Source organism: Micropterus dolomieu, linkage group LG17 (assembly GCF_021292245.1).
Source record: "Micropterus dolomieu isolate WLL.071019.BEF.003 ecotype Adirondacks linkage group LG17, ASM2129224v1, whole genome shotgun sequence".
NCBI lineage: Eukaryota > Metazoa > Chordata > Actinopteri > Centrarchiformes > Centrarchidae > Micropterus > Micropterus dolomieu.
This window is the reverse complement of record NC_060166.1, coordinates 1164059-1188224: the sequence shown is the minus strand read 5'-3', so window position 1 is coordinate 1188224 and position 24166 is coordinate 1164059. Positions and strand designations below refer to the sequence as shown.

General features: G+C 41.9%; 1 protein-coding gene across 1 annotated transcript in view; it reads left to right on the top strand.

Moving 5' to 3' along the window:
• Positions 1 to 24166, top strand: part of lrrk1 (leucine-rich repeat kinase 1) — a 162588-nt gene that overhangs the window by 100341 nt on the left and 38081 nt on the right. The window contains exons 24-29 of the mRNA XM_046074025.1: positions 1325 to 1464; positions 4336 to 4645; positions 15659 to 15828; positions 20547 to 20744; positions 20849 to 20988; positions 21098 to 21235. Of these exons, the coding sequence (XP_045929981.1) occupies positions 1325 to 1464; positions 4336 to 4645; positions 15659 to 15828; positions 20547 to 20744; positions 20849 to 20988; positions 21098 to 21235 (1096 nt within the window). The remainder of the gene's footprint in view (positions 1 to 1324; positions 1465 to 4335; positions 4646 to 15658; positions 15829 to 20546; positions 20745 to 20848; positions 20989 to 21097; positions 21236 to 24166) is intronic.

Sequence of the window (24166 nt, the reverse complement as noted above, 5' to 3'; positions counted from 1 at the left end):
CTGACAAAAGTGGTCTTTTTATTTAGAAGATCTGGAACAATAAGAACTATATATATATATATATATATATATATATATATATATATTTGTTCAGAATATGCACCAAACATGATACTGTGTGCCTGAATGTCTCAGCCCGCTGACATTCAATATCATTACATTTACTTTCATTTTCAATCTGAAGTATTTTCATAATGAGTAATAAGTATTCATAAAGTATAATATAGAGATTGTGCTCCAGTAATGTTCATCTCCCATTTCGTTCGTTGCAGTCTTATGACAGTTTCACAAACAACGCAAGTTTTAAATTTCCATTGCGTTTATCACATAAGTCCGACCGCTGGACTACTCACACGACTGTTCACACCATTACTAGAGCTGTATGAACCCAAAATAAACATTTTGCTGGGATTTAGTCGCAATAAACAGATCAAACTAATGCTGAAATTACTATACAATGATGCCGATGTGTTAAAAATATTAAGTCATGCTTTGTCAGGTCTGTGAGCAAAAAGACAAGTTTACAACTTTAAAAATGCTAGTTTTCCGAATGGAGTTCGAATCGATAAGGGCTATGCTATGCTAACTTCTTTCGCCGTAAAGTACAAAGAAAGCTGGAATCAAGTAACCGACATATATTTTCAGAACATACCCTGTACCTTCCTCACTTACTTTTCTCTAAACAATCTTCTGTTCCACTTGTAGTCTGTATAAATATGAAGTAGTCCCACAGAGCTCTGGCAGCTACGATAACAACAATGGGGCCAGAAACACTCGCGGGAGTGAAGATAAATCAACGTTTTAATCCCAAAAAATACAAGTAAAAAATGTATTTAATAAAAGCAATTACCTCTGAACACCTCCTGCCATTAAACGGCTCGGTTGTCAGAACAGAATCCAGTCAGACTGCAGGTGTTTATTTGTCTAAAGCCACCTCTTCCAGAGCTCCCTGTAGCTCTGCAGCTGTTTGTCGGCGAGCAGAGACTCTGTCCCTCCCCTCTGCCTGGTGTCCAGGTCCTCAACACACGACACTCCGAAAAGCCGTTGCTGATAGGCTATTGCAACACATTTCACAAATTTCATGCTCAAGTTGAAAAATTTGAACAACATACTATTGCACTAATGATAAAATATCTCTAGTGTTAAGAAAATCTAATATAAATGCAGCTAATAAAAGGGAAGAGAAAATCAATGTTGAACTGCCTCTCCGTACCTGGTACCTGCTGTCCCACGTCAGCTGCTGTGTATAGGTCGAATCGGGAGTTGGTGAAAACCGATGGAACTTTCAGTGAAATGAGGCCGTGACATGTTTGTATCTCTGCAGCGTGGAGTCATCAGATGTCAACTGGAAGAGGAGGAAGAGCGGAGGCATAAAGATAATCTGCCAGTCGGAGATGAGAGATTTCTCTGCCATGGCCTTCATCACAGACCACGTCAACTCTCTGATTGAGCAGTGGTTCCCTGGTCAGTGCACTGCTGTTTATGTGGACACAATAATCCTAGTCGTGTTACCTATTGTCTTTGATCAGATATTTTCTCACTTAAATCATTGTTTTGTTAAATTCATTCTGTATTGTATAAGTTGTTTAAGTATTTGTATAGTTGTTTGTTTTTTAAATAAGTGTGAATTTGCAATATCTGCCACAAACATGCATCCATGCATTCATGCAATTGGACGTTATACGCCTTTTTTGCAGTAGTCCACTCCCATGGCCAAAGTTACCAGCCAAAGTTAATAATTAATGGGATGACAGCCAGTAAGTGATTACGTTAATTGACCACCACGAGTTTGGCAAGTAAAGAATCACTCACTCATCTTTTCATAACGAACGACGGTCAGAGTAAACCTCTGGTAGGTCGTAGCTAGAGCAAGAAGAAAGCTAACATTAGATGGCCAACGCTGAGCTAAACATGTTTACTAACCTCAGGTTACTAACGTATTTTGGGTTCAGCGCTTCTTTGTGTGGGTCTTGGTGTATGGCTCAGCAGCTGCCGCTGCTTATTGTCCTCTCTCACATGTGGCCTTGCACAGCAGATATGTAGTATGTGTTACGTTGGCAGGTTATAGGTAACGCAGGGAGGGGAATAACAGCGAGCTCAGTTGAGAGTCTCAAGTTGAGCCTGAAGTCACTGTGGGTGCGACTTAAGTCAGACTCCGAGTCTCAAACTCGAGTCCCCATCTCTGCCAGACAGTACACACTGAAGTCTAATATGTGCCACATTTAAGCAATAATGTGAACTGTCAAACAAAAGAAATGAGCATTAAGGCCTGCAGTCTGAACGTAGCCTAAGTGAGGGCTGCATGATTTCTTCAATACTGTGACATCTGAGCATCGGAGGAATTTAATTTTTAATGCTTTATTACCTGCTGTAATCAGCTGCTCCATTTGTTTTCGAGAAGAGGAGAAGCCAAAGATAAATGAAACACAAGATAAATGAAGCACATGCAATCTACAGTATAATTTCTAACCTACATACAGAAAACCCTAAGAGCAAACTACCCTAATCCTACTGCCCAGTGGTCCCAAGAAATTCATTACATCAGTCAGTAGCTCTATCATTCATGGTTAAATAGGTGAAATACAATAAATGGAGGTGATGGACAGCTAAGAAATTGGAAGATAGAGGAGGCCCCCCCTTGGAGGCCCCCTTTGGAGTCACAAACAACAGGTCCCTAGCACCCTAAAGGCAAATATGATTGGAAAGCAGTTATATTAAAATCTAAAACTTAATTAATCAAAAAATTGTCATTAAAACAATGTGAAACACAAAGAGACAGTTTGGCTGAGATATAAATGAGCCCATAAAACACACACTAGCTGACATGCTGTAAATATAATGACCAGCAGACACGTTAACCCAGAGCAAGGGTTCACCAACAGGTGCCTATTGGCTAATCACCGCGCGCAGCGCTGAACTGCCTGTCCGGGCCCTAGATCCAGCCAGACCTACTGCCCCGCAACGTCAGTTCCAGCAGCATCATAACCACTCGAAATGTAGGCTTATTAGGTCCTATTAAATAAATATATAAATAAATGAAAACTTTTACTCTTTCATTTTAGTTTTGTTTGTCTTCGTTAACGATACTAAGCTTGGTTCAGTCCTCTGGACATTACTAAACCTAAGGTGTGGCCACGTTTGTGTGTTGGCCCAACGACATGCTGACTAAAAACAAAGGAAAGAAAAAGCTGTAAAAAGTCCTTAGCCTTGCTATCAGAGACATTGTCAACGTGCAAATTCAGGTCCCCAGGGATAAGAATTATGTCATAATTAATAAAACAGATTGACAGTAGTTCTGATATTTCAGGTGTAAATTAAGCTGTGTGCTTGGGCGGCCAATGGATGGTGATTAGTAGGATGGAAGAAGAATCGTTATTGAGTAAGATTGCCTGATATTCAAAAGATGAGAAACTGCCAAGTTGTAAATGCTTACATTTGAAAGTATCTGGAAAAAAATGCAACCAGCCCTCCTCCTCTCTTCCTATCCCGTATAGTGGGAATAAAGTTGTAATTAGGAGGAGATGCCTTGGATAAAAGGGAAGCACCATCGGAGCCAAGCCAGGTTTCTGTTAAGAAAATAAAGTCTAAGTCTAAGATCCTTAATATCCTTAGTATTGTTAGTAAGTAAGTGCCTTTATGTTTAACAGAGCCATCTGTTTAACAGAGCCATCTTTATATTTTTTTATCTTGGTTAAGATTATCAATATGGTGTTGCTCTGACAAACATTATTTGCCCTGCACTCCCTACCGGAGATAATAACCTGAATATTATGAACATCACGCTGCTTAGAACAACAGTTTGTCGCGGTGAGAATCAAGAGTGGCCGGTAGGGGGAGCTAACATTGGAAGCAGCGCATAATTGTGAAGCTGTCAACATAGAGTGAGAATGAGCATCCGTGGAGGGGGTGTGTTGATTCTGTCACATGGAGCGCACTGTACAGTGTGCTTAATGTGACAAATGACGAACTCACTGGTAACACGGTAACACGGTAACACAGCCACTTTCATTGTTTCTACATGCTCCAGTAAACTCCCGTCAGCTGATTTCTTTTGTGTTTTTTGTGATGTGGCAGTATTTTGAACAGGGGAGCTGCAGAGCAAAAACTATCACAACACAGCACTCATGACATGAGTGAAGGATCTGTCTCTCTGTTTCTTTTTTAATATAAAATAATTTTTTCATAACTGCATCTAAACACAGATGCGATATAAATGCAGTTAAAAATAAATATAAATATATCGGTCAGGCTCTACCCAGCTCTGTGTACCAGTCTGTTGTACAACAAGTCAACAGGTCACGTACATGTCTTCTGCTTATGTGTCCTTTCTTGTAGCTTTGACGGCCAGTGAGAGCGATGGGAGTCTTCTCATAGAGCAGTACGCCCCCTGTCCCCTCTGTTCCTCACTGGGCCAACAGGAGCAGGCAGAGCCCCTAGATGGCCGGTCAGGAAAGGTCAAAGAGGGAGGAGGATGTGGGGTAGATGACGGAGGAGGAGGAGATGCAGGGGTTCATTACTTTAACATGGAGGACTGTGTGCTGGCTGCAGTGGAGAAGGAGTACATCATCTGTCCTCGGCACCCTGACCACCCAGTCACCCTCCAAGAGCTGGTCCCAGAACTCTTCATGACTGACTTCCCTGCACGGTAACCTCTAACCATTTAATGGACCCTTTCATTTTACAAACTGAAACTTGTGGAAGCGTTCTGTGTTGGGCCTGACTGTTGTCTCTTGACTTAATATCAGAGAACGTTGGATATAGATGGAAGGCACGATCAGGACAGGTATAATGGTAGAAGGGGGTCAAGCATTAATGGTACTGTAAAGTACACACCGTAACAAACGTAATATGTAACATGACAAGTATGCCTACTTGTCCTGTTACATTATAAAGTCCATGACCATCTCCACTGTCTTCAGAGCGTTGAGCTCCAGACTGTTCTGGCTGCACCAGGTCACCAGATGGTCGATCTCCCACCTGTAGGCAGACTCATCCCCACCAGAGATGAGCCCAATGAGGGTGGTGTCGTCCGCAAACTTCAGGAGCTTGACAGACTGGTGACTGGAGGTGCAGCTGTTGGTGTACAGAGAGAAGAGAAGGGGGGAAAGAATGCAGCCTTGAGGGGAACCGGTGCTGATGGTCCTGGAATCAGAGACGTGTTTTCCCAGCTTCACGTGCTGCTTCCTGTCCGTCAGAAAGTCTGGGATCCACCTGCAGGTGGAGTCAGGCACGCTCAGCTGGGAGAGCTTGTCCTGCAGCAGGGCCGGGATGATGGTGTTAAAAGCAGAGCTGAAATCCACAAACAGGATCCTGGCGTAGGTTCCTGGGGAGTCCAGGTGCTGGAGGATGTAATGAAGGGCCATGTTTACTGCATCATCTACAGACCTGTTGGCTCTGTAGGCGAACTGCAGGGGGTCCAGGGGAGGGTCAGTGATGGATTTTAGGTGGGACAACACAAGGCGCTCAAAGGACTTCATAACCACAGAGGTCAGGGCGACGGGTCTGTAGTCGTTTAGTCCTGTGGTCCTTGGTTTTTTGGGGACAGGGATGATGGTGGAGGCTTTGAAGCAGGCTGGCACATGGCATGACTACAGTGAGGTGTTAAAAATGTCTGTGAACACCAGAGACAGCTGACCAGCACAGTGCTTCAGGGTGGATGGGGAGAGTCCGGCCCAGCTGCTTTGCAAGGTTTCTGCCCCCTGAACAGTCTGTTGACGTCCGTCTCTAGGACAAGACTGTATGGCTACAGCCAGGAGCCTCCGTCTCATGCAGAACAAAATCATGCTCTTAATCTGCTCTCATACAGTGTTTAGATTTGTTTTTGTCTTTTTTGTTAGCAACAAGTGACTTGCCTACTTGCTTTGACACTTGAAACTACGTTTAAAACAATCTTTCTACCAGATTGCTGGAAGAGCATTATAATAGCGCTATAATTAGCATGACAGTCCCAGGCGGGAGGGCATGAGATGAGAAGGCATGAGACGGGAGGCTCCAAGCTGCAGCCATACCCGTCTCCTCTAGGATGGCAAGAGAGGGGGAGGAGGTGGGGGATGAGATGGTGGACTGGGGCCGGTCAGTGGTGTGACGGGGGATGGTGTCAGGTCTGTCCCATTGTCTTTCGGAGCGACAGTAAAACTGGTTCAGCTCGTTGGCAAGGCGTGAGTCGTTCATGGAGTGGGGGGATTTAGGTTTGTAGCTGGTGATCTGTCTGAAGCCTCTCCAGACAGAAGCAGAGTCATTCCTTGAATGTTGTTGTAGTGTCTCTGCGTATAGCTGAGACACTACAATAGCATCTTGCACCGCCTTGCTAAACCTGTACTTTGACTCCTTAAACCTGGCCCGGTTTCCATTCCTAAACGCCTCTTCCTTTTCCAGCCTCCGCTGTCTGAGCTTAGCTGTGAACCAGGGTTTGTCATTGTTATAACTCACCCTGGTGCGCATTGATATGCAGCTGTCCTCACAGAAACTGATGTAGGACGTCACAGCCTCTGTAAACTCATCCAGATTGTTGGTAGCAGTCCTGAAAACATCCCAGTCAGCGCAGTCCAAACACACCTGAAGATCCTCTATATCTTCACTGGTCCACTTCTTTGATGTCCTCACTATAGGTTTACACAGTTTTAATTTAATAAGCAGGAATCAGGTAGATCATGACGTGATCAGAGTGTCCCAGTGGAGCGCAGTGACGGCGTGATAGGCACTGCTAACTGTGGTGTAGCAGTGATCCAAAGTGTTCCCCTCTCTGGTTGGACACTTTATAAACTGTCTGTATTTGGGGAGTTCTTGGCAGAGGTTTCCTTTGTTAAAGTCACCAAGAAGAATAACAAGGGAGTCCGGGTTTGTCTGCTCCACACACAGTATCTGGTTGGCCAGCATGCTCTGTGCGTCGTGCATGTTGGCCTACAGCGGAATGTAAAGACCGACCAGAATGAATGAAGCAAACTCACGGGGGGAGTAAAACGGTTTACACGTCAGTACACCGGCCATTGTTAATATAAAAACAGACACCTCCACCTTTTGTTTTGCCGGAAAGCTTTGCTCTGTAGAGTTGGAAGCCAGCCAGCTGCAGCGCGGAGTCCGGTATTGATCCACACAATACGTGAGTCTACGTGAGGTACAGAACAGAAGATGAATAAAAGTCTCTGTTTTTCCCCACCAGTAGCCGAAGTTCGTCCAATTTGTTGCACAGTGAGCGCACGTTGGAGAGAAATATTGCCGGTAGCGCCGTGAGGAGTCCCCGCTGGCGGAGGCGCATGAGCGACCCAGCTCGTTTCCCGCTCTTATGGCCCTTCATTCGGCAAACAATAAGGAGAGAGCCCTTCACCAGAATGTCCATTAAATCCGCTGGAGTTGTTCCCCTGATGTTCATGAGCTCACCTCTAGTGAAAGAGAACCAGGAATCACAGCCGAAAATTAACACAAAACAAAGCGCACCTAACACCGAGGCAGCTATAGACGGCGCCATCTTGTTTCAGGTAGAGGTGGAGGCTTTATGGACCTGCTATGAAATAATAAAAATAGATAAATAAATTGACTGAATTGAAATGACTTGTGTTCTTAACATAGATCAGGAGGATATTATAATTCAACTCAATCTGCAAGAGTTTGATGCCGTCTCCTTTTAAAAAGTGAATTTAAAAGTCTTTTCAACACAGAATCAGTCCTTAAAAACAGCAACTACACACTCCCTACATGACATATTTGATTTATAATTAAAGGACAGGACATCTCTATAGGTTTAACTCAAACACATAACCTACCAGCAGTGTCAGCTTATTAGGTGACATGACCGTGTTCAAACCTGGCCTATCTGGTTTTGTTCTGTTAAATGCTTTATAACACCAGATGTGAACAGCTCAGCTCCAAGGACAATGTTAGAAAAAAGACTAAGGCTAATGGCTTAAATTGAAGACCCGTGTCCTAATGACACTATTAACTTAATCAACTGACTTTAATAATATGATTTAATCCTATAGTATGGTATAATATTAATACATATTTTTTGCAGTTTGCGAAAGTTGTGATGCTAATCGCGGTTAGCATTTTAGCAAGCTTTAGCATTAGGGTTGTTGATACCAGCACGGCTAACTAAGGCTAATTTAAGACCTTTAGTTCAGATTATCTAAAAATACAGGAACACTATTAAATGTTCAATTTCAATACTGTATACCAAAACAAGGTCGAGGGTGTGGTTGAGTCGGTTTATGAACACTTTGAGAAAAGCCAGTTGAATCTAATAGAGAGATAAACGCAATATTAAGGCTGAGAGTGCTTAGGCAGAACTACTTTAAGAATAAATAAGCCCTACGTATAGTCAGAGACAATTTAGAGGAGACAAATCACATCCTCAGTACAAGTCTATGGGGAAAGCCCGTAACGGCAAAGATGGCGGTTATCCCAGCCAATCGCGTGGTTCCACTGACGTAAGGGTCTGTTTTACCTTTACTACGCATGCGGCAAAGTGGTGACGCATGCGTAGGAGAAGTATAACCGGTCGGGAAAAACACTTTTTTAACCTTATTTTGGGGCAAAGTTGTCAAACTCTTTCAGCGATTTTTATTATATTTTACTGCTGATTCTATTCATGTAGTTTTTATGACCCGGTAAACAGTAAAAGTGCAGTTCTGGCTCTCTCCCAATTCATTTAGATAGGAGCACCAATACCCCATGTTCTATTAGGACTAAAAGCATTCATATTTTCTAAACATAAGGTACATACATTGTGTTTGCAAGTTACAGTATGTAACATCCCGTCGTGTCTTTGTTTTGACTAGAAATGTATTTTAATTTGCGCTTCACTTGGAAGAATCAATAATTGATTCTATTTATGTATTTAGAACATGGGGTGGTGGTGCACTTCAGCCTCTTGTGGCCAAAATGAGTATTATAACAACAACAAAAAGATCCTGGGGAAAAAGACAGGGCCCTGTTTCAGAAAAAGGTGTGAGAGATATGCAGAGATCTACTCTGCACATTGTGGATACATCCTCAGCTCAGAATAAAATCTATAGGCTGAAACAATTACCGTGGGCAACATTACTGCAGAAACCACTGTTTAAATGAAAGTAAACTGTATGAAGCTGTAACTGATCAATGAACAATCATTTGTCATGTTTGATTAGTCGCACTGATGGAATATTCCTATTATAGTTCCTTAACAACATTCCTATCCTGTTGGAGATAATGATGAGGGTGATTGTGGTGCAGCTGAAACACATTTAAGTTTAACACTAATGCAGTTTAAAAGTGAGGTTTGGAAAATTAGCTGCAGATAGTCTTAATGTGTTTGACAGTATTTCATTAAATGCAAAATGAGCAAGATTTTATAAAGTACAATTGACACATTTGTAACTGCAAATCACCAAAATCATTAGGGTAATTACTGTTGGACTGTGACTTTACAACCATATGTTCATGAGTAATCTATGTCTTATATCTTTGATCCATGTTTTCATCTTCGGTTACTGCTGCTGGCATATTGTCCATGTCAGGTTACAGCTGAATAATTTATTTAAAAATCAAATGTAACATACAGTATAGGGCATTCATTATGGAAATTCAAGTCTGGTAAATAATGAATGTGCGGACTACACTGAATAAAATGCAATAGTTTAAACTTATTGATCTCCTCCACTCCTGATTTTTGAGATAAATGTCATGGCCCGCAATGGCATGCATTCATATTTCTAGCACCACTGGATTCAAATGGAGGTTCCGCTCTTTATTTAGCCGTTGCCATGGTGAAGTGAAGCATCAAGGCTTCGTTAATGAGGGTTTATTTCATTTCCCACATTCACACTTCTATAAGGTTCAACAGCTAGCTGATCCGAACTAATTCATGTCAGCTGTTATGGTACTGAAAACTCCTGTTTCAGTGCTTGAGTATGGTCCTGCTCTATAAAAAGTGCAATGAGATAACTTCTGTTATGAAGTGGTGCTACATAAATAAAATTTAATTGAATGAATAAGAGTTTGTTAAACCTGCTTTCTGAAACAGGGCCCTGGTCTTAAGCCCTAAACACACGAGAGCAAACCGTTTTGATCAGACAGAAAATGGATCACCAGAATTTTTTTCTCACACTTAATTTAATTAAAATTTTATAAAAATTCATAAAATACCCTAGCCTTAACAATAAGCCTTCTCACAAAAGAAATAAAAATCCTTCCTAACTAAAAGCTTTACTAAAAAGAAACGTTTTTAGCCACTTCAGGATCCTGTCTTGGAATTGGAACGAGTGCATCGCAGTCTGGGCCCGAAACCGCCGAAAGGATCCTGACCTTTCATCGTTCATTTGCACAAATATACCCAGAAAGAGTTCATTCTGCAGTGGGCCAAGAAAAACCAGGATGTCTCATACAATGGGCAACCCATCAGGTTTTTTAAAGACTTTAGTGCCACACTTGCCAGGAAACGGGCCTCATACAACAAAGTGAAGTCTTTACTCTACAAGGACGGTATACGCTTTGGCCTAATTCACCCGGCCCACCTGCGTATTACTGTTAATGGACAGACTCGCATATTTGACTCTGCATTCATATGGACTCCACATGATTACGTCCTAATTTTGCTGAGGTTGTTTGCTGATTGTGGAGTGGACGTTATAGACGGACTTGATTGCTTCTGCTAAGCATTAACACGTAACATTATCTGGTAAGATGCTCAGCCAATGTCTGTTTTTGTCTGAGTGTAGATAAGAATACATTTTGAAGGGTAGCAAATTGTTGTTAATATTTCCTGCTTGCTCATCCTGGTTTTAAGATAAGTCTAGGACAAGTATATTTTAGGTCTGAAAATGTCAGTTCGGACATTGATTACAGATCAGCCTTTTCTAATTTTTTTATTTATAAATTTTTTTCCCTTTCTTCCTCTCTGCTCCCTGAATTTCTGTACACTATTGCTACGTTTACTCTGCGGTTACCTTGCTCTGTTACTCATTACACATGGTTGGCCATGGGTTGTCATACTTTCAGAAGCCAATAATTTGGATTTACACTAAATGACTTGTGTTGATCGGCAAAATAAGCTAGGATCTGTTCGATTCATGACCTGGAATGTGAGGGGACTTGGTGGGCCTATCAAAAGAACAAGAGTGCTCTCATGTCTGAAGAGTGCACAAACAGACATTGCTTTCCTTCAGGAAACCCATCTATGCCTGTGTGACCACACCAGACTACGGAAGCCCTGGGATGGACAGGTTTTCCGCTCAGGCTTTAATAGCCGTTTGAGAGGTACAGCTATAGCTAGCCCAAATGGACGTTATATTGTAGTCGTGGGTATGTTATCTCAGACCCCTCTCATTCTGGCTTGCATCTACGCCCCCAACTGGGACTGCCCTAATTTTATGACTTTGTTATTCTCATTAATTCCATCCCTGAATTCACAGCACCTAATTTTTGGGGGAGACCTTAACTTAGTGTCTGACCCTGCTCTTGATAAGTCAAACCCAAAAAAACAAAACCCGGTACAATATGGCTAGAGCTCTTTCTACACTTACAAACCAACTCGGGGGTGTTGATGTGTGGTGTTCCCAACATCCAACAACAAAAGGTTTTCATTCTATTCCCACATTCACAAGACATACTCTCGTATTGATTATTTTTTTCTAGATAAAATACATCTACCTTTAGCGAAATAATGCGAATACTCTGCACTAGTTATCTCAGATCACGCCCCTCTTCTGTTAGACTTCCTCCCTAGATGTGTAAAGCACCCATACTGGAGATTAAACACAGGATTATTATCCTCTAATAGGTTTTGCGAATTTATGTCTGAGAAGATTTCACTCTTTATCCAAAATAACAAGTCCGATTCAACTTCCCCTTCCCTTTTATGGGAAACTTTTAAAGCAGTAATACGTGGAGAGATTATATCTTACAATGCAATGATACGCAAGCAGGAAAGGCAGAGACAAGCTGAACTGATGGTTAAAATACTGCAAATTGACAGGCAACTCCCCTTATCTCGTAATCCAACTCTTCAGATGGAGAGACTCAAACTCCAGACTGAGTTTGATCTCATCTCTACAAATGAGGTAGATTTCCTTTTAAGGCGCACAAAGAGTACGTATTACGAGTATGGCGATAAAGCCAACTGGCTGTTAGCATTGCAAACAGCACCAATCTGCCTCTCGACTCATCAATCAAGTTTGCAGGACCCCTAGCTCCACAGTCACAGATCCAGCTGAGATAAATAATGTTTTTGCCCTACACTACTCCAACTTATACAAATCTGAAGCCCCATCTGATAATTCTCCAACGAATTCCTAGACAACTTAGAATACCCCACAATTGATGAAGCAACCACATCCAATCTGGACGCTCCGCTCCGCTTAGAAGAAGTCACAGCCAGTCTCAAATTGATGCAAAACAGCAAGGCACCTGATCCAGATGGCTTCCCAGATGATTTTTTTAAAAGAAATTTTCCAATCAACTAGCTGCCTTGTTGTTAGATATGTTCAACGACTCCTTGGCACGTGGCTCCCTTCCTTTATCTTCAATTCAAGCATCAATTTCACTCATCCCAAAGACAAATAAAGACCCAGTAGAATGTAGCGGCTGGAGGCCTGTCATCCTGCTAAACTCCGATATAAAGTTATTAGCCAAGATCCTTGCTTGCCATCTCAACCCCTGCCTTCCAGGCATTATTTCTAGTGACCAAACAGGCTTCATAAAGGGCAGACAATTATCCTCAAATATCCGTCGCCTACTCAATATACTACTGTCTAAGTCTGACACACAAAACGCTGAAATGGTAATCTCTATGGACGCTGAGAAGGCCTTCGACCGAGTGGAGGGGGGTTATCTATTCTCAGTCCTCAACAGATTTGGTTTCAGTCAAAGATATGTCTCATGGATTCAACTATTATACATGGCCCCTACCGCTAGCGTGACCACTTACAATATTCAATCTAAGTTTTTCCCCCTAACACGTGGCTGCCGTCAAGGCTGCCCCTTATCACCTATGGTATTTGCCATTGCGATCGAGCCACTCTCCATTACTCTTAGAAACTCACCGCTTTTCACTGGCATATACAGAAACGGGGTGGAGCACAGAGTCTGGCTTTATGCTGATGATCTCTTGCTCTATGTCTCGAACCCCACTACCGTCATTAATAAGATTCTCGATACTTTACAGAAATTCGGCTCCTTTTCAGGCTACAAGTTAAATATTAGTAAGAGTGAATGTTTCCCTGTAAACAGTGCTGCGAAGCACATCCCGAACCAAGCACTACCTTTCAAACTGGCCTCCTCCAGCTTTCAGTATTTAGGCATTAATATCTCTTACAGTCTCTCTTCACTTTATAAACATATTGAAGTTAGTTAAGGAAGTCAGATCAGATCTCCAACGTTGGAACAGCCTCCCCTTATCACTTCTTGGAAGAATCAATTCAATTAAAATGAACGTCTTATTTCTATTCCAATGCATACCAGTATTCCTACACCAATCTTTTTTTAAAGAATCGGATAGGAATGTTTTTTCCTCTTTTATTTGGGCAGGGAAGACCCCGAAGACAAAATACTCTATTCTGCAAAGAGCTAAGGAAGATGGTGGTCTAGCTCTACCTAATTGTCTGGCATACTATTGGGCGGCTAATATCCAAAAAATATATATGTGGCACAACTTTCCCAATACAGACTGGTGTCAATTGGAAGCCGACTGTTGCAGTCCAATTTGCCTGTCAGCTTTGATATGGAGACAGTTTAGGTGCAACTTTAAAATCTCTTCCCCCTCCCCGCTAATGCCCATCTGTGACAACCAGCTATTTCGGCCTGCGGCTCTTGATCCAGTTTTCTCCTTGTGGAAAAAGAAAGGCCTGGTTCATCTCAAACAGCTTTTTCTGAAAATTCTCTTTTGAATATTTTAAAACTAGATTTGGCCAGCCACAATCCCATTTATTCAGATATTTTCAAATACGAGACTTTGTTTGCTGTAAGTTCCCCAACTTTCCCCATCAGCCACCTGAATCTCTCATTGATATAATTTTGTCATTTCCTACAGCCAGAAGAGTCATTTCTGGCACGGTGAAGTATTTATTTATTATCTGCCTCAGCAACTAGGACTACTTAAACTACTAAAAGAGCTTCGTACTGTATTCTCAGATGAATGGTGGCGGGTGGCCCTCAACAGGGTTAACTCTACTTCATCTTGCGCTAGACTGACACTGATTCAGTTTAAGGTTTTACACAGGACACACCTTTCCAAAACTAAACTTAACAAGCTATACAACACGGGCGATATGTGAGACAGATGCTCTCTATTCCCGGCCAATCATACGCACATGTTTTCCTCCTGCCCCGAACTGGCTTCTTTCTGGGCCTCTTTCTATGATAAATTATCAAAGGCCCTCAGTAGACCGGTGATCTCTGACATTTTGACGTCTATTTTTGGTGTTCCTGGAGATTTTAACAGCTTTACTCTTAGGGAGAGAAATATTATAGTTTTTGCATCCCTTGTAGCTCATAGGCGCATTTTGCTTCAATGGAAGGATCGTAAACCTCCACCCTCTGACTCCTGGCTTAACGACTTAATGTCCTTTTTATACCTTAAGAAAATTAAATACAGTATTTGGTGCTGCTCCAATAACTTTAATAAGATGTGGGGTTCACAGAGCAGGCAGATATTCCTTCTTCATTATTTTACTTTATTTTATTTATTCATTTATTTTTATTTTGTAAGTTGTTTTTTTTTCATTCCCTCATTCACACGTTTTGTCCGTATGCAAACATGGTTCTTAAGTTTGGAAGTGGGGAATTGATTTGTTCACTATGTTCCTGTATGTCTTAAAATGTTAAACTAGGTGACAAGTCACACTTTCAGCTGTATTTACTATGCTGTACATTGTCAACTCAATAAAGATACTTGAGAAAAAAAAACCCAAAGCTGTGAGTTTTGCAGGCTGACTGGAGCCAGGAATGGAAGTAAAGAAGTCTGCTAAATCGTTCCGTTCAGCGACCCAGTGTGGGGATGGGGCTGGAAATAAAAACAAATTTTCCACAGCTGTTTAAAAAATTAAAAAGTTTGTTAAAGTCCCCTTTTGTCAGATCAGAGGCACCCTGAGCTACATCATTTGCTCCAACATGCAAGACTAACACGGCAAATGGAGGCTGGGAGTGAGTGGAGCAGTGCTGTCCTCACAGGGTTCACAGGCCATTGTTTATATCTTAGTCCCAGTGCTTAAAACAAGCCGGCGTCAGCAGTGTCTTGACAGCTGGTGTCAGTAGTTACTGAGAGCAGGACTTAGATCTAAAATGTATAACATAAAACAAAGTCTAACTATATACAATACATGTAGTTCAAACTTGAGACTAATAATACAACTTGAGATTTAAAAACTTTAAAACTCAAACACAACCTCACTCAAGGTAGGCACTGACGTATGCACGTTGTGTTCTTGTTTTTCTGTCCTGGTGGGGACCATGAACTATCACTCACGCCGCTTGTGCTTGTGCCCATGGGGACCATTACAATCAATAGAAAACAGCCTCCTTATATGCCTGGTGAAGTTTTTTTGGGGAGAAAAAATTGGTCCCCACAGGGTTGATTTCCATTACTTTGTGCATGCCCTAGTGATCATAGATGGTATTGCAGTGTGAATACAGTGTGTGAATTTGGGGACCTTTTCCTGACTGTGTGTGTATGTGTGTGTGCGTGTGTTAGGCTCTTTTTGGAGAGGGCCCGGCTGGAGTTCTCTGAGGAGGAGGGTAACATCCTTGGCCAAGGTGGCAGTGGGACCATCATCTACCGAGCTCGATACTGTGACCAGCTGGTGGCCATCAAACGCTTCCACTTGAAGAAGTGTCGTCAGCAGACCATCAGCAGCAACACAGGTACAGATGCATGCTCTTGTTTTGTTTTTTTGTCTGTTTTTTAATGAAATAGTTTACAGGGTTTTTGAAAGTTGACACTGGTATTTCAGAAGCTGCTGAGGGACATTACAAAGAGCACTTTAACCAGACCAGTTACTTTTATTTACTTTGGTACTCAGCAGAATTAAAGTGAAGTAGTGACAGCTAATGTGATCTGCCACTGGGGCGGTCTAATAATAAAATATATTTACACATTCTTCATTTTCCTTGTGATATGCAGTGGAACGCTCACACTGTAGAAGCCATCTGTGATAAAGTGGAGGTGAGGTGGACAAACGCAGTAGAGTACAATAAAGAAGCATTTTGATCTGCCTTATTTTTGCCTATACCAATCCATTAAAATACGTCCGGATTGGCCCAGAAGCCTAATAAATTCCAGAATGAAAAATCTCAACAACTATAGTGAGATATATTGACATATAATGGAGAGAGGGTATACAAGGTTCTTTTTCCTGACTTTTTCTGTGTACCACCAGCAGGTCCAAGTTTTTGTATGTATCCAGTGCTCACTGTAACACCTACATTTTACTGTAAGCTGCTTTAGCTCATTAGGACCCCTACTAATGCTCTCAGTTACACCTGTGCTTTTCATGACGGTCAATAGAGCATCATAACAGACTGTATTACAGGTCGCAGGTGTAATTAATAACGTTTATAGTGGCCACATTCAATTAAGGTGTTCCAATTTCAGGACCCGCGTATAAATACATATACATATAAAACTTTGGGCCTCTTTCAAACCGGATCCTCCCCACTCCGAGTGTAGCACTGTAGTCACACTGACAGCTGAATGAGGCACACTTCATTAAGGTGTAGGGTATAAATATACAGCAGCAAGCTTCAGGGTGAACATTCCTCTCTCCGGTGGAAACAGGAACTGTCGTAACATTTTGTAACCATGCTGTTGTTATCCACATCTTTCGTAAGCAGCAACTGTTGCCATGACCCACCAGCTGTTGGAAGATGAGGTCTTCCAGAAGGCATAGACAAGGTCCCTTGATATTTGATGCACCATCTTTTTTGTTGCTAATGCATTTTGTCACAATTGTATATATATTTCTGATCTTAGCCAGATTTTTCAAGTTATATTAATGATTAGTTTATAATTAAATAGTGTAGATGTAACCTACATTCTTTGTTGTAATTTGACTGTAATGTGATAAAATTCTTTGTCTTCAATTAATGCAAAGACAAGGAAAATATTGTTAAAAAGTATCGGAGCAGCAACATGATTTCTGTAGGCCTACGTATCATCTGACTGGATGTCCAGAGTAAATGAATATCTTTAAGGTCATAAAATAACATTTTGTCTTTTAACCCCACCCCTATTGTGCTGTATGGTAATCCAGAGGTCTGCCTCACGAGGGATGTAAGGACTGCAAGGATGCAAATCCGATCGGCACCAAACTTGGCACAGACAATCTCTGGACCTCGCTGATAAAAGTTTTTAGAGGAAATTTTGATCCAACAAAAAATGTCCCAATTAGAAGATAACAAAAATTTGCGAAAACAGGAAGTGATGTCATATCTTAGGTTTGGAATCCGATCAACACTAAACTTGAGGATGTTATGTGGCATGCCCCCCTGAGGGTCTGTGCAAAATTTGACATTTTGCCTCATAACTACGTGACAGTACATCGCACATTCATAAACCCTATATCTACACATTCGAATTGTATGGTATAGGACAAGTCTGTGCATTGATGTTTTCCTTTTGCAAAATCATGAAAACTGAAAATGCGATTTTAATGAGCTCCTCCGAAGCGGCAAGTCCAATCCGCAACAAAATTGGCACGGACCATAAACTTCAATTACCAGTCACAGAAAACTAGTTTTGCTGGATATCATGTACAATGTGTAGCATCTCATGTAACATGAATAGCTATCCTTAACCTAGCTATAGTCATAGTCAAATGCATTGCCAGTCAAGCTTCATGCTAAGACGGCTAACAGTTAGCTTACTATTATACATGTCATTTTAAAGACACCGATAGACTCTGTGGCCTTGCCAATGGTAAATATAAATAATCATTAAATCATGCCATACTACATTTAAAAGTATTTCTATTGAAATGAGCGACATAACGTCAACTTACCTCCAGCTAGCTTGCAAATGTTACAACGCCGTCTCCAGTAGAGCTAAGTGCTGATCGGAGCGAGGAGATTGTGGGCGTGGCCATGCGGTAAATGCAAACCCATGATTGGTCAGTCAAACCAACCAATAGAATCTCTTATTTTGACCATTTTAGACTAAACTTTTCAACTCGCAAAACTCTCTCACTTGCAAAACTGTTTAACCTGCAAAACTTTCTGACTCGCAAGTTAATAAGTTTTGCAAGTTAAATAGTTTTGCAAGTCAAAATGTTTTCCTTGCAAAACATTCTGACTCACAAGGAAAACCTTTTGACATGCAATCAAATAATATAACATAATAGCAAAAAAAAAAGCGACACAAAAAAGGCCTTTTTATTTTTAATTACACACTTGATTTTTGATTGCAGTGCCATAAATATTCTCTCAAAACATTTTTTTTGCTTGCATTAAAATGACACAAAAATACCTTCATAGTTGGCTTGCACGGCCCCCATGGTGCTAGGGGCACAGCTGGCGTCGGAAGGCTTGGACCCCGCTTACAACTGCTTGCAGTTCTAGTTTTCCTTGTATTTGCTTCTCCTTGGACACATTATCCAGAAACATGGTGTCTCTTTTCTTGTTTGCGCTGTTGACACACAGATTTACTTGCCCGTCAGATCCACAGACCCTGGAATGCTGAATTTACTTACTAACTGCCTCTGTGATGTCAAAAATTGTATGTCAAATAATTTCTCCCAGCTGAATAAAACGGAGGTCATTAGGTCCCAGCAAATGGCAAAGCAAATACTGCCATCTGCTTCCCTGTTCCTTGGTGAATCATATCAGGCTTGTTGCAAAGAATCTTCGTGTATGGTTTGACAGTAATTTAAGTTTTGAACAACACACCACAAAGGCTTGTACAAACATGTTTTTACCATTTTAGAAATATATCAAAAATACGCTTAATGTTAGTTTTAAGGACACTGAGACCATCTTACACGGCTTTATATCATCACGCCTGGATTACTGCAACAGCCTTTTTACTTACTTGACCCAAAAATCTGTTGATCGACTCCAGACTGTCCAGAACTCAGCTGCCAGGCCTTTAACCAGAACAAAGAAATAAGATCACATCACCCCTGTTTTAGCTTCATTAAACTGGCGCCCAGTATATTTTTGAATAGACTTTTTTTAATGATTACTTCTGGAGACTGGCTAGGCCACTCCAGGACCTTAATGTGCTTTTTTTGAGCCATTTCTTTGTTGCCTTGGCCGTGTGTTTTGGGTCATTGTCATGCTGGAATACCCATCCACAACCTAATTTCAATGCCCTGGCTGAGGGAAGGAGGTTGTCACCCAAGATTTGATGGTACATGGCCCCGTCCATCGTCCCTTTGATGCGGTGAAGTTGTCCTGTCCCCTTAGCACCAAGCTGCTTGGCGATGGTCTTGTAGCCCATTCCAGCCTTCTGTTGGTCTACAATCTTGTCCCTGACATCCTTGGAGAGCTTTTTGGTCTTGGCCATGGTGAAGAGTTTGGAATCTGATTCATTGATTTCTTCTGTGGACAGGTGTCTTTTATAGAGGTAACAAATGTGATTAGGAGCACTCCTTTTAAGAGTGTCTCGTTGCCTGTTTAAAAGTCACCTGGGGGGGCAGAAATCTTTCTGATTGAGAGGGGGTCAAATACTTATTTCACTCATTAAAATGCAAATCAATTTATAACATTGTTGACATGCAAAACGCATGTCAACAATGTTATAAATTGAATTGATTTTATCTGATTTTTTTGTTATTCTGTCTCTCACTGTTCAAATAAACCTACCATTAAAATTATAGACAGATCATTTCTTTGTCAGTGGGCAAACGTACAAAATCAGTAGGGGATCAATAGTTTTTTCCCTCAATGTACGTATCATGTTCAGACTTAAAAATAAGCCTCTTGGATCAATAACCTAAACCCAACTGGAAGTCAGCCATATTGGATTGAATGTGCAACGATTTTCCATTTACACCTTCCATATTTTAACGAACTCCTCCTAGGGATATAATCAGATCGACTCGATTCAAATGTGGGCTTTGCCATCCCAAGACCCTTGCGATGTTAAATTGCAAAGCTTTTTTTTTATCAAACGGCGTGCCCATGGCGTGGCGGAGGAAGTACTGTGTAAATTAGCTGAAAATGGTCATATCTGCCCCAAACTTCACATGATTGATAAGAGTCCCGCCCCAAAGACATCTACATGCCAATATCAAGTTGTAGTGATAGCACCACCTACTGGCAACGGTAAGTGATATGTTTTATTCGTTGCGATGCTTCTACTAGCAGGATAATCCAATTTGGCTCAAAACTGTCTCAAAAAAGCCTTTAAGACCTAGCCTTTAAGCCCTTTGTTACACATTTCCCTCCTTACATTTACACAGAGACACACAGACCACCAGAGTTACAGATAGCAAAAGAAGGACATAGATGGATTAAAGCATGTAGACTTATCACAGTTAGAATTTTCAGTATGAGTGGGTTTAGATCAATTCTACGAATCCTATTTGGAAGTATCCCTTTTTTAACTTTGGTGCTCCCTATTGTTCCTTTCTCCTTTGTCTCAGACACCATGGTGAAACACCTGCAGTCTGCAGATGCCTGTCGGAGCTTCTCTGAATATCGCCAGGAGGCCAGTATGTTGCACTCTTTGCAGCATCCTTGTATTGTTTCTCTGGTGGGCATCAGCATCCATCCCCTCTGCTTCGCCCTGCAGTTAGCCCCCCTGGGCAGCCTCAACACTGTTCTGGAGGAGAGGCGCAAAGGCACGTACTGTAGAGAGATCGTCGTCCTGTCATTTTCCACCTGAAGTTGGTCTTAAAGTCTGTGTCTATGTTAGTGGAACATGAAGTTATGTTTTGTTTTGTAGGCTCCAGGTATATGCCCCTTGGTCACATGCTAACGTTCAAAGTAGCCTATCAGATTGCAGTGGGTCTGGCTTACCTTCACAGGAAGAGCATCATCTTCTGTGATCTCAAATCTGATAACATTCTGGTGTGGTCTCTGGAGGTATGTGTTTGTATGAATTGACAATATTCTAATATTTTGTGACAGACAGACAGACTTGCAGTTTCTATCATCTAATTGAACTTGTTCACTTGTGTGTGTTTTCTTCTAGGTGCGGGATCCAGTCAACATTAAACTGTCTGACTATGGCATTTCTCGACAATCCTTCCATGAGGGAGCATTGGGGGTTGAGGGCACACCCGGTTACCAGGCTCCCGAGGTCCGACCAGGCATCGTGTATGATGAGAAGGTATAGTCCACCTCTTCTTAATCCACGTTAAGTGATATGTGTGGCATTTTTATTAGAAATCTTGTGTCTTTGTTAAGCTGATTGTTATGCACAAGGTTGTTTATGTCAGTATCAACAATCAGCTAAATAATGTAGATGGAATATAAGAATAATATATTTATGGTAATAGGAAATGACATTGAGACAGCAGCCAAGTCACTCAAATCATAAAAACAAAGGACACTCAACAATCAGAATCAGAATGGGGTTTATTGCCAGGTACATTTTCACATACGAGGAATTTGCCTTGGTATGAATTGGTTCTTACAGTAATTATAAAACATAAAAAGTAATATAAATATATAAAAAGTAAGGAGATCAAAAAAATGTACAAGTATACAAAAAATATAAAAAATACAATAATACAATGCTGACAAATGCTGTGCAAAAGTTGGCAACATGAGCATAAAGCACAGATGAGCGTTGTTGTAAAGTGTGGGGTCAGGAGAGTGTATGAGTGCGTGTGAGTTTGGGAAGGGGGGCATGAGAGTCAGTGACAGTGGGGACACGGTCATTGTTGAGGAAGCCACGAAACTGTTCTTGTGGCGAGAGGTTTTGGTCCTGATGGACCGCAGCCTCCTGCCAGAGGGGAGCGTCTGAAACAGTTTGTGTCCAGTGTGGGAGGAGTCAGCTGCAGTGTTGCCACATTGCCATGCAAACAAGGTATAATAAAACCAAGTAATCAACTGAAATGAAAGTCAGAGAATTAGACTGAGCTAAATACTTAGACCATATACTCACTTTTATATGTACAAAGAAGTGCCACATACACAGACACACACTGTATATTAGTGCAAGTAGGTAACATCGTGTACTGTACAGTAGGGGTGGGAATCTCTGGGCACCTCACGATTTGATTCGATTACGATTCAGAGGGCTGCGATTCGATTATAAAACAATTATCGATGCATCTTGATGCATCACTTTTTCTGTAAAGGATCCCTGGATAATTACTAAGCATTTAATTTGCAGATTAAAATCCAAAAGAAAAAGCGTCCAGACAGGGAGCATTTCCGTGGGGATGAGTTCCAGAGGGTGGGGGCTGTGACCCCTAACTCCGGAGTCTGTGGGACAGAGCAGGCTCTTGTCCAGGGGAGATGTTAGCTAGCACTAACAGCCTTCACTTTTCCAGCCGTTGGGGAAACTACAGACTTTTATTAACGGACACACTATGACCTACGTCTGCACGTTTACTACCAGACAGAAACTTACTGCTAGCTTAATATTTTCCTCCGCTAACTTTCACCGTCACGTTCTGCCGCTCTCTCTCACTCACTCGCTCAGCCTCACACACAGGATACACAGAGAGCTGCTGAGCGTCAAGTGTCACTATGCTCACAGTGTGCGAGTTAAAATCATTACTTGCGCATTGATATTAATGATTGTGTGACATTTTAGTAGGGTGGTTATTCATTCTGTAGGTGTGTCAAATACAGGACTCCGCAGACGGTCTGGTCGCGGCACTTCCGCGAGTTCCGCCTTTTGCGTTCCGTCAACATTATGTTATAATTAACTTTTAATAATCAATTTGTAGACATTTGTTAATCGATTCATAATCTTCCACGTCAGCCTTGCGATGCATCTAAGAATCGATTAATTCTCCCACCCCTACTGTACAGTAAGGTACAGAGACTTTGATCTCTACTGACATGATAGCATCACACAGTTGCTGCAGATTTGTCGGCTGCACATCTATGATGCCAATCTCCTGTTCCCGACATCCCAAAGGTCCTCTATTGGATTGAGAATTGTGGAGGCCACTGGGGTGCAGTGAAATCATTGTCATGTTCAAGAAACCAGTTTGAGATGATTTGCGCTTTGTGACATGGTGCATTATCCTGCTGGAAGTAGCCCTCAGAAGACGGGTACACTGTGGTCATAAAGGGATGGACATGGTCAGCAACAATACTCAGTTAGGCTGTTGCATTTAAACAATGCTCAACTGGTAATAAGGGGCCCAAAGTGTACCAAGAAAATCCCCCACACCATTACCCCACAACCACCAGGCTGAACGGTTGATACAAGGCAGGGTTGATCCATGCTTTCATGTTTACGCCATATTGTGACCATACCATCTGCAGCCGAAATTGAGACTCATCAGACCAGGCAACGTTTTTCCAATCTTCTATTGTCCAGTGGTGAGCCTGTGCAAATTGTAGCCTCAGTTCTTAGCTGACAGGAGTGGCACCCAGTGTGGTCTTCTGCTGCTGTAGCCCATCTGCTTCAAGGTTTGACGTGTTGTGTGTTCAGAGATGGTATTCTGTATACCTTGGCTGTAACGAGTTGTTATTTGAGTTACTGTTGCCTTTTTGTCATCTGGAACCTCTGGAAAGTCTGTCCATTCTCCTCTGACATCAACAAGGCATTTTCATCCACACAACTGCCACTCACTGGATATTTTCTCTTTATTGGACCATTCTCTGTAAACCCTGGAGATTGTTGTACTTCTGTGTACTTAATAAAGTGGCTGGTGAGTGTATATTAGGGCGGCTGTGGCTCAGGTGGTAGAGCGGTCATCCACTTATCAGAAGGTAGGTAGTTCGATCCCCGACTCCCCCAGTCTTCATGTCAAACTGTCCTTGGACAAGACACTAAACCCCAAATTGCTCAAGATGGCTGTTCCATCAGTGAGATTGGGCGTCTGTGGCTCAGGAGGAAGAGCGGGTTGGCCGTTATTCGGAAGGTCGGCGGTTCAATCCCTGGCTCCCCCTGGTTGCGTGTCAAAGTGTCCTTGGGCAAGATACTGAACCCCAAATTGCCCCTGGCGGCTATTCCGCCAGTGTATGAGTGAGTGTGAATGTTAGTTTCCGTTTGAGCACTTAGGCTCAGTGTATGAATGTGTATGACTGGTGAATGCAGATGTAGTGTAAAAGCGCTTTGAGTGGTCGAAAA